Genomic DNA, 14,664 nt, shown 5'->3' with positions numbered 1-14,664 from the left:
ACAAGGCTGCGTTCTGTTCGCCATTGCCTCTGTAAAATGTGTCAGTGAGTTACATGTGTTCTGAGTCAGTCCTTCATGCCTGAGGTGGCACCCAGATGTTGCCGTTGTCACAGTATAGCCAAACATAGCGTATGTTCCAAAGGTGTTGTCAGTTTTGCATGTTAATCACCTTGTATTCTTGCACATTGTCTTCCTCTTGAGGAGAGGCTGGGGACAAGTTGCCACTCTTGTCCTGGAGAGCTTTGAGATGTTATATTGATGCGACTGCTTTTTGTCTGTCATGGTGGTCATGGATTCCATTCACCATGCGTATAGCCTGTCAAACCGTCCGCTCCCATTAGGTATGTGTTGTCACTCTATGAGAAGTATTGCCACTTCTATGGCTGGCCTGAGGGGTGTATCCCTGGAGGATTTTTGTGGGGAGCCTTCAGAGGCTTCTCATTCAGGTTCATGTCTCGGATTCCTGGTGAGTTTGCTGGTATGGCTCATTCAGTACTGTCAGCGCCACCTTCTGCTGGTCAGCAGGTACGAAATGCAGAATTACATATGAAATGACACTTCTATGAATTCCGAGTCACCGCCAGAGCATTCTGTGACCCAGAATCCTCATGTTCATGCAAAATAATTCTGTAAGAATTGCATGCTTGAAAGGGAATATTCAGTACTTTCAACGCCGCTTTCTGGCAGTCATTCAGGATCCAGAGAAGTGTAGTTGCACACGTAACTTTTTTTTCACTTCTCAGGCCAACAGGTATTGCTGCACTGTATTCATTGTCCTACATGTGGTACAGTGCTCACAATTCAACCACTGTTGTTGTAGTGGGACTCCTCGTCAGCCTACTTACAGGTAAATATACATTAGTTAATATATTGGTTAAAATATTTTTCTTTGATTTCCTCCTGTCCCCGTTGTCAAGAAAATAATCAAAATCAGAATCAGCAACTGCCCAGACAAATTCCTTGTGTGTTGTTACAGACTTGACTAATCAAGCTGATTCTAATTTTGATACAAAAGTAATTTTTCCCCTCTTCGGAAGGTTAATCCACGAATCGATGTGCCCATGGAAATGTTTTAATGTACATACTGTAGATAAAAGTCACTTATTTGCACCTATTTTAAAGCATATTGTAAATGTCCCTTTCTGATGATAGTAATTTCATGGAAACATCCATCTTAATATTTCTTTTCTAAACCCATAGTCCAATTGTGAAACTCAAGGCCCGCACCACATCATTTTATGTGGCCCACAAAAGCAAATCGGGCGCAATTTCCATGATTCTTGCTCAAATCTGCAAAACTTTAAGCACTTTTTCCTTACCAAACCCCTCTATCTAACATGAGCAATGGCTAAACTAACTATTATCCTTGAATTCTGATTTCAAAACCACTTATCCCGCAATCTGTTGTCTATATAATAATGTGAAAAGGTGATGAAAAATTTGTATGGTTTAATTTCCCCTCTTGAGAGAAACTAACTACAATGTAGTTCACGTGTTACTTGCCAGTAGAGCAACACTTAAAAGAAACTATAGAAAATGTGAGCGGATAAAACAAGTTATAATGCGTCAGTCACTAAAAGGTTCCATGAAACAGACAAACTGTGTTGTTAGTCCTTCATAAATACTTTGTTCATCATTTAGACAGATCCCAGGTGATCAAGTGAGACTGGTTTTTGATATAGGATCAATGAAGGAGAAGCAACTGACCCCCGGAACAGTTTACCCAGTCTTGGGGAATCTGCTTTTCTTTCTGCCTCAACGCTACCGAGAAAAGCTCTGCTGCATCACTCCTCTAGCACAAAAGGTAACCATGCCACAAGGCTAATTTGAGTAGCATCTCGTAGTTGTGTATGAACAATGTCATCTAGAGGTGAACCTTCAAAAACGGTAAACAAACTGTAAGCATACTCTAAATGCAGTTGGCATATTGCTACATTTTTAATATTTTTTTATATCCAAGGACAGCTTCTGTCAAGTTCCAGTTCTGAGTTTACAACCATCTCCACATAAGGGTCTCCTGGGGAGCTTTTTTTTTTCTGTCCCGTTGTGAGTCTTTGTCTTTGTCGACCAGCCCACCGAAATCCAAGCGCAGCCTTATGAGAGGGCCAAGAAAGGAGCAAATGGAGCAGCTTACTGCAAAGAGGACGCGGTCACCGAGGACAAAGAAATGGAGAGCGATAGTGTGCAGACAGAAGACGAGGAAAGCAGGGCAGCCCTGGCGTCATGCAAGCTGACTGCTCACTGCGTCGAGGAAACAGCCCTCTAGAACTCCTTTTCACTTCAACTTGCCCTGAAAAGGAAAACTGAATAAAATGTGAAGAAGTAGTGAGGTACTGCAATAATATATCTCATGAGCTCTGGTAACCTGCGGGAGAATGCTGTCAAACTTGTAGAGTTCTTCCTTGAGATATGTTCCCCTAAACTCACATCATTTGCCCAAGTTTTTGTTTTGAGGTACCAGCAAAATTTTACATGCGTATGCTTCACAACCCTGGTGTTATTTGACAGCAGGACACTTCTTCACATTCAGCCATCATCCATTCACATCACTTGCCTTGCACTGGAAGGGCAATAGCAATTGGTGGCTCTTAAACTGACTTGCAAACTGCTAACAGACCCACCATCAAGGCAGCACTATACCCTTTTTCTTTTTAAAAATTGTACTGTACAACTATAAGTCGGCACCTCCCAAGAGTTGAATGCGCAGAAAGGAATACCTTTCTCATTGATACTTAAATAATAATAATCAAAGGAGGACAAGTAGAAGTTGTGACTTCAGCCTGGTAGCAAGCAGTAAAATGTCACATTTTCAATGAATCTAGAGAAAATGGAACCATGTATAAGAGGTGTTATTTGAGAGTGGAAAATGACAATGAACAAAAACAAAAGCCTTCATTTTTGTGCTTTCCAGTGTACTTAACACGATTTTGGTCTAATGTGTGGTTTACCTGCTAATCTAGTTGTGTGTCGATCTATGTTTCATACTTGTCAGTGCGTGTGTTCAGATCATTGCAGAGATAGTTTGAGTGAAATCGAACAGATACGTTTAAATGATTTGTTTCATTTTCATTTGTCCTATTTGCAACCATCCTCTGTCTTCAATTCTTCATCTGCGATCTGGAACTCAATCTTGTGCCACCGTAATTTCTCAGTGTTTTAAAGGTGATTCCATTCACCATCGTAGTAAAAACCCATTAATAGTTCTACTTGTAAAAAAAATAATAACAATAACATGGTGTTGGCATCCTTGCCTCACATTTCTAAGGTTTGAATCTTGGCACTCATGACAACTCTCAGTATATGCACTACAGTTCTACACCGAACACTACATTTAACTGTGCACAGCATATTGAACGACATCCATCCATTTTCTTTACATCTTATCCTGACTAACATTGCAGGGATGCTGGAGCCCATCCCATCTATCTTTTATACCCTGAACTAGTCGCCAGCCAATTACAGGGCACATGTAGACAAACAGCACATTGGCACTCACATTCACATGTATGGGCAATTCAGAGTTAAATCAACCGATGATTCATATTTTGGGGATGTGGGAGGAAACGAGCACCGTGCTGCCATCCCCATGAAATGCCCACAGTAAGCAAAGCACATCTAATATGTCAAACACTGCAACTCTAGTGTTTTCATTGACTCATTTCTTGCATGTCTTGTGGTACGAGCGAAGACAGGGCTGACGGCATACAAGCTTGCAAATAAGGAAATGAGATTAAGCTAAAATGTATCCCCGTTGCTTCATTATGCACGTTCCAGTTTAAATTTAATACTCAACATTGATGTGGTCAGCTGAGAGGATGACATGAAGGGTGTGCCTATACAAGTCATTGATCATTAGAGAAATTCTTACTCTGTCAGTGGTTAAAAACTATTAGCTCAGTGCAAACATTTCTGGACATTTTCAAATTTATATGGCACAGTCTTTGTGTTTACTGGTCTGATTAAGACCAATGTGTCAAAATGATTTAGAATGAAATTTGGAAATTGTCACCATACCACGGCAGACAGGCCAGCTATCTGGAAAAGGGTGGCATTCAAAAGCTGATTTCAGTGATTTGAAATTGTAATGCTTCTGTTAACCATATTGCTTGGTACAGGAGATTTGAAAGTGAGCGACCTAAAATAGCTGCAGCCTCCCCTAATATTGCTGTCGGAATGGTTGTTTCTGTACCGTTGTTTATTTCGGTATCCAAACTCTTTGTGACATTGGTTTGAATGATGGGATCTATGAGGCACTGTCAACAAAAGTATAATGGGCTTAATTTTAATTTCACGTACTAATAATTTATATATGCATACAATTCTTTCAACTCGATTCTGTCATGCATCATAATGTTAGAGGTGCCTCGTTTGTTCATCACACTGTTGTCTGAGCGTTCCAGGATTTTTTTTTTTACACAATGTCCCTCAACAAAGACCTATTCAAATGTGTTCTATGTTGCCAATATGTGACTAATTGGAGTCATGTCTCTCTCAGCTATGGTTTTATCACCTTTGTTTTTTGGAATCAAAGAATTCTTGCCCATCCCATAGTAACTCAGCCATCCATTGTGTTTTGTTTGAAGTGAATTTTATCAAAACGTGATAAACTCCACAGCCATGTTCAGTCGCGTGGCTTCCAATGGTTTGTTTCAAGACAACAATCTGACCTTACGCTTTCCTTAAGGGAGAGCTGAGGTGGAGAAATGTGGATTTGTAAAAAAGAGAAGACTGTCTAAGTTGCCTTACACACGCCCCTGTTTCCACGAAACTGGGGTTTTAAACCATAGTTATGACAATCAAGCTGGCAAAGCCAACTGGAGAAAAGCAGCAGCTTAGTGTATTTCAGTTTTGCACTCGGACTTGACTGTAGCTCGCTGGTTGGACCTTTTGAAGCCAAGCAAATGTTTGTTTTGTCCTCCTGAAATACCTCAATTTGTCCAACACGTATAAAATATAATGCTTATTTATGCATATTCTATTCTATTCTGCTAACAGAGAATCTATTTCAAATCATATTTTTTTTATAATTTCACATTGTGTATCCACACATTTCAAGAGTAGAAATGTGGAATTCTATAAGCAATAGCATTTTAATTATTTTTTTTTTTGTGACTGACAGGGCAAATTGGGAATGTAGCAGTCCATTTAAAATTTTTATTTTCATTTTTTTCCCTTTGTTATTGTTTTTCACTATGCTACGTCCCACATTCAGGCTGCTGCATTCACGTTTTTATGTGATTCAAACTGATCATGCCTATGTGATGAACCTTTTTATGATTGCATTATTGCAGATCCTTCATAGTACCTGAAATTACTTGAAGTGTATGTGCCTGTAATGTTACCTTAATGATACATTGATAAATCCCCTTTTACACTCTGATAAAACCAAACTGAAGCCCTAAAATTTGCCTAGTTTATTGATTATTTTTGCTAAAATTCCTTGGTGATGTGCATTGAAAACTTTAAAGCACAAAACGAACTCTGTCTGGTATTCTTTGTCTAAGACAGTGATGTTAAACTCATTTTTTGTCACAGGCCTCACTGATTACAGTTCTCCTCAAAGGGCTGTTATGACTGTGAAACCATAAAAATATGTAACGGCCTCATCATATTTACACATGGACTTTATGAACTAGTTTTGGAATCAGAAATCAAGAGTAATGGAATTTTCAACGATAGTTGATGCTTAGTAACACAAAAATGCTAGCAATATCTTAATGTTATCATTTATGACAATTGGAATTTTTTTTTTTTTAATCATGGAAGTTGATACACATGATTTGGCTTCGTGGGCCACATAAAATCATGCAGTGGGCTGTATCTGGCCCCCGGGTCTTGGGTTTGACACCTGTGGACTAAGATGAGGGCCATCAGCTGGTCAAAAAGAAAAAAGTCAGCGGGCACTCCAAGTCCAATATCAATACAAGATTCATAGTCAATTACAGGCTAGAATGCACAAAAATAGCATTTTTGTGTGAGAAAAACATATCACTTAGTAATTTCTGCCTTGAATAAATATTGTTCAGAGCAATATTTATTTGTCACATCTCATCTAACTTTATGCATTCCAAAAAAAAAAATCATGGTTGAGCCAATTTGTCACCTTTGGATGTGCCTTTATTTTCTTGTAACATCTTAATTGTTGTGCATGTCAGATCTTGCCATGGATGAATGATTTTACGATACAAATAATATTCCTATCTGTGATAAGGAATTATGAGATAGAGAAAAATGGTTTACCTGTTGATTCAATGGCAACTTTAATTCTTATGGTTGAAAAAAATGTCACTTTATTGGTTGTACGTATATTTACTTGAAATATTAAATTGATTTTAAGATCCACACCTTTCTGTCCCTGCATCCTTCCTGACACCTTGATCCACTCACCCTTTTCACACTGTCCAGATGTTGCAGCACTGCCGTATTCTAATTTCTTTTTTTTTTTTTTTTTTTTTTGCTGCTCCTCACAAGCTCCATAAATATGAGTGGTGTTGCTGTCCAAAAACAAAACAAAATCTGTAAAGATATTCTACAATAAGGAAAAGAGATCCCTGTGCGCTTTACAACCTTTTTTTTTTTTTTTAAATCCAGTTCAGTTCCTCCAAATGAAGCCCGATGGGGTCACAGGCGAGTCCAATCTGTAGGCCAGTCCCAAGCCCGGATAAATGCAGAGGGTTGGGTCAGGAAGGGCATCCGGCATAAAACTGTGCCAAACAAATATGAGTGTTCATCTAAAGAATACCATACCAGATCGGTCATGGCCCGGGTTAACAACGCCCGCCCCCGGCACCGTTAACCTGAAGGGCGTCGTTGGAAATTCAGCTGCTGTGGGTCAAAGACAAAGAAGAGGAGGAAAGCGGATTTGTCGTCAGAAGAAGAGCAATGGAAAGAGCCTACAACTGAGTGAAGAGACTTTAAATGTTGGGACGATGACAAGAAAAGCTCAGGAGTTGGTTGACATTATGATGAGGAAAAAGGTTGATATACTGTGCATCCAAGAGAGCAGGTAGCAAGGTAGTAAGGCAAGAAGTTTAGGAGCAGAATTTAAATTATTTTACCATAGACTAGATGGGAAGACAAATGGAGTAGGGATCATTTTGAAGGAAGCGCTGGTGTGGAGGTGAAAAGTGTATCAGATTGAATGATGAGGCTGAAATTTGAGATTGAGGGTGTATGATGTAATTAGTGGGTATGCCCCACAGGTTGGATGTGACCTAGAGTTGCAAGAGAAATTTTGGAAGGAACTAGATGAAGTAGTTCTAAGCATCCCAGACAGAGAGTTGTGATTGGTGCCAATTGTAATGAACGTGTTGGGGAAGGAAACTGGCGATGTTGAAGTGATGGGTAATTACTGCATCTGGGAAAAGAATGTTGAGGGACAGATAGTGGTGGATTTGCAAAAAGGATGGAAATGGCTGTTGTGAACACTTTTTTTCAGAAGATGCAAGAACATAGTGACCTACAAGAGAGGAGGTAGAAGCCCGCAGGTGGATTATTTTTTGTGCAGATGATGTAATCTGAAGGAGGTTACTGACAATTAGGTAGTTGTAGGGGAGAGTGTAGCTCTCTTAGATGGTGGTGTGTTGGATGACTCTAGTGTTGGGTAGAAAGATTAAGGAAGTAGGAAGACAAAAGTAAAGCAGAGAACCATGTGGTGGAAGCTGAGAAAGGAAGAACATTGTGCGGCCTTTTGGAAAGACATGAGACAGGTTCTTGATGGAGAGGAGGAGCGCCCGGATGGTTAGCGAAGAAGTGGAACACGGAGAGGCAAAAGGAATACATTGAGATGTGACATAGGGGAAAGGTAGAGGTGGTGAAGGCTAAACAAGAGGCATATGTGACATGTATACCAGGTTGGACACAAAAGAAGGAGAAAAGGATCTCTACAGGTTGGGGAGACAGAGGGATAGAGATGGGAAGGATGTGCAGCAGGAAAGGGTGATTAAGAATAAAGATTCAAATGTGATGACTGGTTCCAGTAGTGTGCTAAATAGATGGAAAGAATACTTTGAGAAGTTGAGGAATGAAGAAAATGAGAGAGAATGAAGAGTAGAAGAGGCAAGTGTGAAGGACCAGGACGTGGCAATGATTAGTAAGGGGGAAGTTAGAAAGGCACTAAAGAGGATGAAAAATGGAAAGGCAGTTGGTCCTGAAGACATACCGGTGGAGGTCTGGAAGCAATTTGGAGAGGTGGCTGTGGACCTTTTGACCGACTTATTCAACAGAATGTTAGTGGGCATGAAGACGCCTGAAGAATTGAGGAAAAGTGTGCTAGTTCCCATTTTTAAGAACAAAGGTTATTTGCAGCGTTCTGGGAACTGTAGAGAAATAAAGTTGATGAGCCACACAATGAACTGATGGGAAAGAGTAGTGGCGGGGAGACTTACGACAGAAGAAAGTATCTGCAAGCAACAGTATGGTCTCATGCCTAGAAACAGTACCACAGATGCATTATTTGCCTTGAGAATGCTAGTGGAAAAGTACAGAGAAGCTCAGAAGGAGCTACATTGTGTTTTTGTAGACCTAGAGAAAGCCTATGACAAAGTACCCAGAGAGGAACTGCATGCGTAAGTCTGGTGTGGTGGAGAAATATGTTAGAATAGTACAGGACATGTATGAGGACAGCAGAATAGTGGTGAGGTGTGGCGTAGGTGTGACAGTAGAATTTAAGGTTAATATTGTCATGATCCTGCCGCTTCAGCTCGAGCTGTGCGGCTGCGCTGATTGGGAGGCACACACCTGTGCCTCATGCGGCCTGATCATCCCCCGTATATATAGGTCCCGGTGACGACTGGTCCTCCGCCAGTTCGTTGAGCTTTATGTCCCGTTCCAGCACTCTCGTATCCCTGATTGAACCTGTGTGTACCGACCTTCGTCCGTTCTCCGACCAACCCTGTAAGCCTGACTCCTTGACACTTCTGCCTGCGTTGATTGTTTCCCCGTGTACCGACTCCTGCCTGTCCGCTCATCTGTTCTCTTCGCCCGACGTCCGAACTACCGCTGCTGCACCGGACTGCCTGCTCGATCCCCGACCTCTGCATACAATAAACGTGTCTCTTCTTGAACTACCTTGCGTCTTCCGAGTTCCTGCATTTGGGTCCTACTCTCGTTTCCGATGGGTCGTGACAGAACGAACTGGCCATCACAGGACCCAGCAGGAAAGACCCGGCGTCGCCGGGACCGACGCAATTTAGACCGTCTGCCGGAGGACCAAGCCTGTCCAATCCGGGTAGGCTCCCTGACGTCCTCCACTTCCATGTCTTACGCTCCGCCAGCGAGGTATGAATACGTCCCGAACACGACCCGTCCGGCTCCTCATATTCTTCTGGACTCTGACTTTTCGGAATATGAGGAGGACCACGATTTGTTTGACCGGCTGCCTGAGTACGACTCCGATTATTGTGACTATGAATCTGCTCGTCCGATCTTTCATCCCAGTCAGTTTGTTTCACCTCCCCGCGTTTCCAGCACCCGAACGTCTTCACCCGGTAGATCAAAGTACACCAATCGGTACAAGGGAACCCGAATGGCCATCTACCCGGGACCTCCGCGGGGCGGCCAGAGGAGACGCCCCGGCCGGGCGCTTCCTGGTGTCTCTCGCTGCGCGGCAATGAAGACACAGTCCTCCCACTCCTCGCCGGTAACGGTGAGACCGGAAGACCCGCAGCTGGTGGCGAGGCTTCCAGCCCAGAGGGAGGAGGTGCCACCAAATCACGAGGCGTTCCGCCGCGAACTGCGGGCTGAGATTGAGCGGCAGAGCGCGGAATTGGCGACTCTCACGGCCCAGGTCCGGCAAAGATTGGCGAACCAGCCGAGCTACGCTGACGTCGCAACAGCGACGGACTCGCTGCTGACTCAGGTTCACGTTGCGCCGGCTTCTCAAGTTGCTGTCCAGGAGGGGGCGGTACTGGCGCCGCCTTCTCAAGTTGCTGTCCAGGAGGGGGCGGTACTGGCGCCGGCTTCTCAAGTTGCTGTCCAGGAGGGGGCGGTACTGGCCCCGCCTTCTCAAGTTGCTGTCCAGGAGGGGGCGGTACTGGCGCCGCCTTCTCACGTTGCTGTCCAGGAGGGGGCGGCGACGGGGTCGCCTTCTCAAGTTGCTGTCCAGGAGGGGGCGGTACTGGCGCCGCCTTCTCAAGTTGCTGTCCAGGAGGGGGCGGTACTGGCGCCGCCTTCTCAAGTTGCTGTCCAGGAGGGGGCGGTACTGTCTGTGGAGCCACCCAGGAGCTGGAGAGACTTCGGGGTGGCGGTCATGGCTCTGGTCCTGCTCTCCATCATCTTCTTCGCTCCTGAGTTCGCCCAGCCGCTTCAGGACCTGGCCTCGTTGGCGACCAATCCCTGGTCGTCTTGCAACGACGGCGTGGGAGGTTCTCGTCCGGAGCAGTGGCTTCTTGTTTTACATTGTGTATCTTCTTTGTCTATTAAGATTCACAATTAATGCTGCTTTTTTTCCCCCTTGTGAAGTTTTCCAATTAATAGCACACAAAGACTGAAAAACAGTTTCTTACAAAAAGGGCAATATGAGCAATGTTGTCCCCATGCAAAATCCCCCCTGAGCAACTTATGTCTGGGCCAAAGTGTGGAGAAACGTTTGTCCACTTGATGGTGCACATAATGCTGGAGATGTGGGTGCAACTGTCACAGCTCGTGTTGCAAAGTTAACAGTACCTGTAGATTGCATCAGAACAGTGGTATTCTGTAAACTCCTCCAGGGCGTTGCCAAACAACACATAGTCATCATTGGGGATGCAGCCAATATGGCGACCACTTGGATGTCGTTGAATGACATTGTGATTGCCTGGCAACCAGTTCAGGGTGTACCTTGCCTCCTGCCCATTGACAGCTGCGATAGGCTCCAGCACTCTTGCGACCCTCGTGAGGATAAGCGGCTAAGAAAATGGATGGATATTGTTGTTACTTGGAGAGTTAAGTACTTTTTCTTATAGTTGGTGTAAGAAGTTTGAGAACCGCTGCTTCGGTAGTTCCATGATATTTACCAACATTGTCATTACAGCATGATGATATCAGGTTGATAGGCAGTCTTCTTTGGCGAGTTCCCGATAAAATGATTGAATAAGAAATGCAGGTATAACAGTAAAGACACAAGACCGTGCTAATCCACTGCTGAACACACTGACAAGATTTAGATCATATTTTTGTCATATCGACTGCGTTTTATTAAGCACCACTGTACACAAGACAGAAATGATTTTGAAAAGGCTTGAAAAGCTTTCCATTCTTCCCCCAGTTGCTTTCTGTCTTCTTCTTTACTTTATGGTATCATCCTTTTTATTTTATTGTTTTGACCCGTTTAATTAGTAGTCTGTTGTCTTTATTCTATTTCAGTCATTTCTCTCACAAATCTCCAGTGCATCCTCCGGTCCTCATTCTTTCCTTCCTTTCTTCTCCCCAGTCCTCCTCCTCGTTCTTCTTCTCCCTACGCTTCTGGCCCATTTGGAGCAACAAGTCCAGCCAAAACTGGGAGTGTGGCCTCGGAGCACATAAATCCAGGCTGCAATCAGCATTATGACCATAATGAGCTCAAGATTGTAAAAATTTTGTTATTATCTGCAAGCAGGAGTGGATGAGGGAGGCAGATTGCTTGGACACATGCTTTCCAGTTGGATGGATGGATGAAAAAACACTTTAAAGGCGAAAGCCGGCAGAGGGAGGTGCTCGAATGGACCACCTCTGGCTGTGTAATTTCTAAGGACTTTTTCCACATGGGTTGTTTGGATACATACTAAAAGAGTAAAAGGTGGGAGGCAGCAGCTTTCACAAATAACAGGTTCTGTTCTGTTTCGATGTAAGTCCCTGTGAAGTCAAAATGAATGTCTTTCACTCATTGCCAGGTTTGTTATCTTTGAATTTATAAAACAAAAACAAGTATAGTATGTATTTAGAATAGCGCTTCAAAATCATGGCTACTGATGCTTCTCTCACCGCTGTCAAACATTGTGAGATAGTCCACCTCAAACATGTCCTGCTCAATTCAGGTGTCAATCAAATAGCATTGCTGTGACTTGGAAAAATGGATGCTGCTTCGCCTAGCGATCCTCTCATGCTTACACACATTTTAGGCATATCATAAATAAAGTATAAACATATCACCTTAAAACCTCCCTTTGGCTTGAATACATTATATCCCACTGGGTCCTTGCATGTCTTTTTTTTTTCATGCCACAACAATGAAGCACTCTAAAGTGACTGAGCCAGACTTTCTGAAGGTAGAATGTGTTTGTGGGGTGGTGGTAATGGTGGGGGTTAGCTGTGGGGGTGGCACTGGGTCCCTGAAGCCTCCTCCAAGTGCCGGTCGTCATGGCACCTCAGTGGGGCCGGTAGACTTCTCTGGGTCCATTGATGTGGGACGTATCCTATCCGACAGGGTGCCTTTGGGTGGACTCCAGAACTCCATCCTGATTAATTGAGGAGGGTACTCAACCTCCGTGTTGAAGGCACAGGAATTACAGGACACTTCTCTCAGTCTTCGTGTATGCAAAACTGTGTGAATTCATTTCCATGTGTGGCAGTAGGCCAACCACCCTGGGACTTTGTCACTGGGTGTGTGGGCTTATTGCAACAAATATACGCAAATTGGTTGTCTATCCCCCCCCCCCCCATTTATACTTTCATTCTTTAGACTTTTATAATTCACAGTCAATCCCACCACACTTCAGTTGAAGAGCCAGGTTCATGACCCTTGTCCTCCATGCTTCTTCTTCTGTGCTTGTCCTGTCTTATCTTGTCCTGTCTTCCCCTTGCACTACAACACCATGCAACACTCATATTTAATGTTTCATTGTTGTAGATGTATCATGAGTTGTTTTTCCTCATCTTGTTTACAATTTGTTCTTTGTCTTATACCTTCTTTTCTCACTCACTTCTCAAAACTTTGCTCTGTTCGAGTCATAGACTAATTTTGAATATTTATGTTTGCGTGTATAATGCAAAGAAACCACAATGGCAGCTTAAAAACACCACTGTGACACACTAAAACTGGCATAAAGGGCACACAGATCCGCCATTTTGCTTGACTTAACTAACTACCAAACAGGACAAAAAATGTTTTTACTTTTTTTGCAGGGGCTTGAAAGAAAGGCTGTTTTTTGCTATTAGATCCCATTTGTGGTCAGTCCAGTAAGTACTGAAGTATTAATCAAAGGTCCTGTCTTTTGCAAAATCAACTTGTTTGAGTACAGTATTTGACGTCAATATTTTCTCTTTGGTGCCAGAGTAAACATGGCAACAGGTTAGCGCATCGGCCTCGCAATTCTGATGACAAGGGTTCAAATCCCACCCCTGCCTGTGTTGCGTTTGCATGTTCTCCCGGTGCCTGCATGGGTTTTCCGGTTTCCTCCCACATCCCAAAAACATGCATTAATTGGACACTCTAAATTGCCCCTGGGTGTGATTGTGACTGTTGTCTGTATGTGCCCTGCAATTGGTTGGTGACAAGTTCAGGGTGTACCCTGCCTCCTGCCCAATGACAGCTGAGATAGGCACTAGCTCTCCCGTGACTCTTGTGAGGATAAGAGGCTCAGAAAATGGATGGATGCCCAAGTAAACATGAAATATGAATTCAAATCATCCACGCATTCAGGAGGAAGAGAAGCAGACTGAGAATCACCTAAAGACCAACAGAATGGCAGATCAAGAAAGAAAAACTGTCTTGGCAAATTCTGGAACAGAGGGCACAGAACCAGAAAGCACAGAGAAGCTTCATACGTGTCCAATGTTCCTCTGTGAACTGAAGACCTAACAGAATTGATCTGGCTGGATTTCTCATGACTAATCAACTTGTAAGTAAGCTTTTCTCACATTTTATCACAGTTATTCATGATTTAAAAATGAAACCCACGTTGCGCTGATTGATCTTTGGTGACATCACTGTATCTTGTGCCGGCCAAGAGTTCATAGTAATGTCGCATTTGGATCCATTGGTGGGGCGTTACTATCCTTGTGAGGCAGAATCCACCAAGCGACAGTTGAGTTGTTGCTTTTTTAATTTTGAATGTCCGCTGAAAGAAGATGTGAATGATTTTTTTTTTAAATGAGGATAGAAGAATAAATGCCCGAGTATTGTTATGTGATCTGTCTGTGTGTTGTTCCAACATATGCATTCAAATGTCCGTTTCTTCAAGGATTCAAAAATCACAGCTTTCAATGCTAACTGTTAGCATGTCAACAGCACTGCCATTCATTTGGTCATTACTACCATGAAATTAGCAGACTTTCCTAAGGCAAAGCGGTAAATGTTGTGATCAAATGTGTACCATTTGTTAAAGTGGTGCTTGTTGTGAAGGGAGTTGAATTGAGTTTATTGCCACACAAGTGCTCGTATTTCAAATTTGTGCTCGCCAGTCAAAGCAAAACTTCATGCAAATGACAGCTATTATCTCGAAAGACTCATGAGTCAAGTTACCTGTATCTCAAGGTACCATTGTATCGTAAACTATTGTTGTAAACCTAAATACTTATGGACTGCATTTGTATATGGATGGGAGTTACTTGTTTGCAACCCGAAATGTGGGCAATGACAGTAAGACCTGGAAGAGCGTGATTGGGAAGAATACCCTCCCCCCGATCAGAACCCAAGTGGTGTTCTGTTACTGGACTTTTGTTCTCATCAGGGACTGTCCATAACGAACACCATGTTCAGGCATAAAG

The 14,664-nt window shown here is 43.1% G+C and overlaps 1 protein-coding gene across 2 annotated transcripts in view; it reads left to right on the top strand.

Annotated features, from left to right (window-relative positions):
* slc5a6a (solute carrier family 5 member 6a) overlaps positions 1–6,336 on the top strand; it is a 34,788-nt gene extending 28,452 nt beyond the window's left edge. For both annotated transcript variants that reach the window (XM_061812541.1, XM_061812542.1), the window contains exons 15-17: positions 744–847; positions 1,683–1,804; positions 2,072–6,336. In XM_061812541.1, coding sequence (XP_061668525.1) covers positions 744–847; positions 1,683–1,804; positions 2,072–2,266 — 421 coding nt within the window. In that variant the 3' untranslated portion in view covers positions 2,267–6,336. The remainder of the gene's footprint in view (positions 1–743; positions 848–1,682; positions 1,805–2,071) is intronic.
* Positions 6,337–14,664: the final 8,328 nt, after the last annotated feature.

This window comes from Syngnathoides biaculeatus, chromosome 23 (assembly GCF_019802595.1).
Source record: "Syngnathoides biaculeatus isolate LvHL_M chromosome 23, ASM1980259v1, whole genome shotgun sequence".
In the NCBI taxonomy this organism is placed as follows: domain Eukaryota; kingdom Metazoa; phylum Chordata; class Actinopteri; order Syngnathiformes; family Syngnathidae; genus Syngnathoides; species Syngnathoides biaculeatus.
This window is presented reverse-complemented; position numbering and strand designations above follow the sequence as displayed.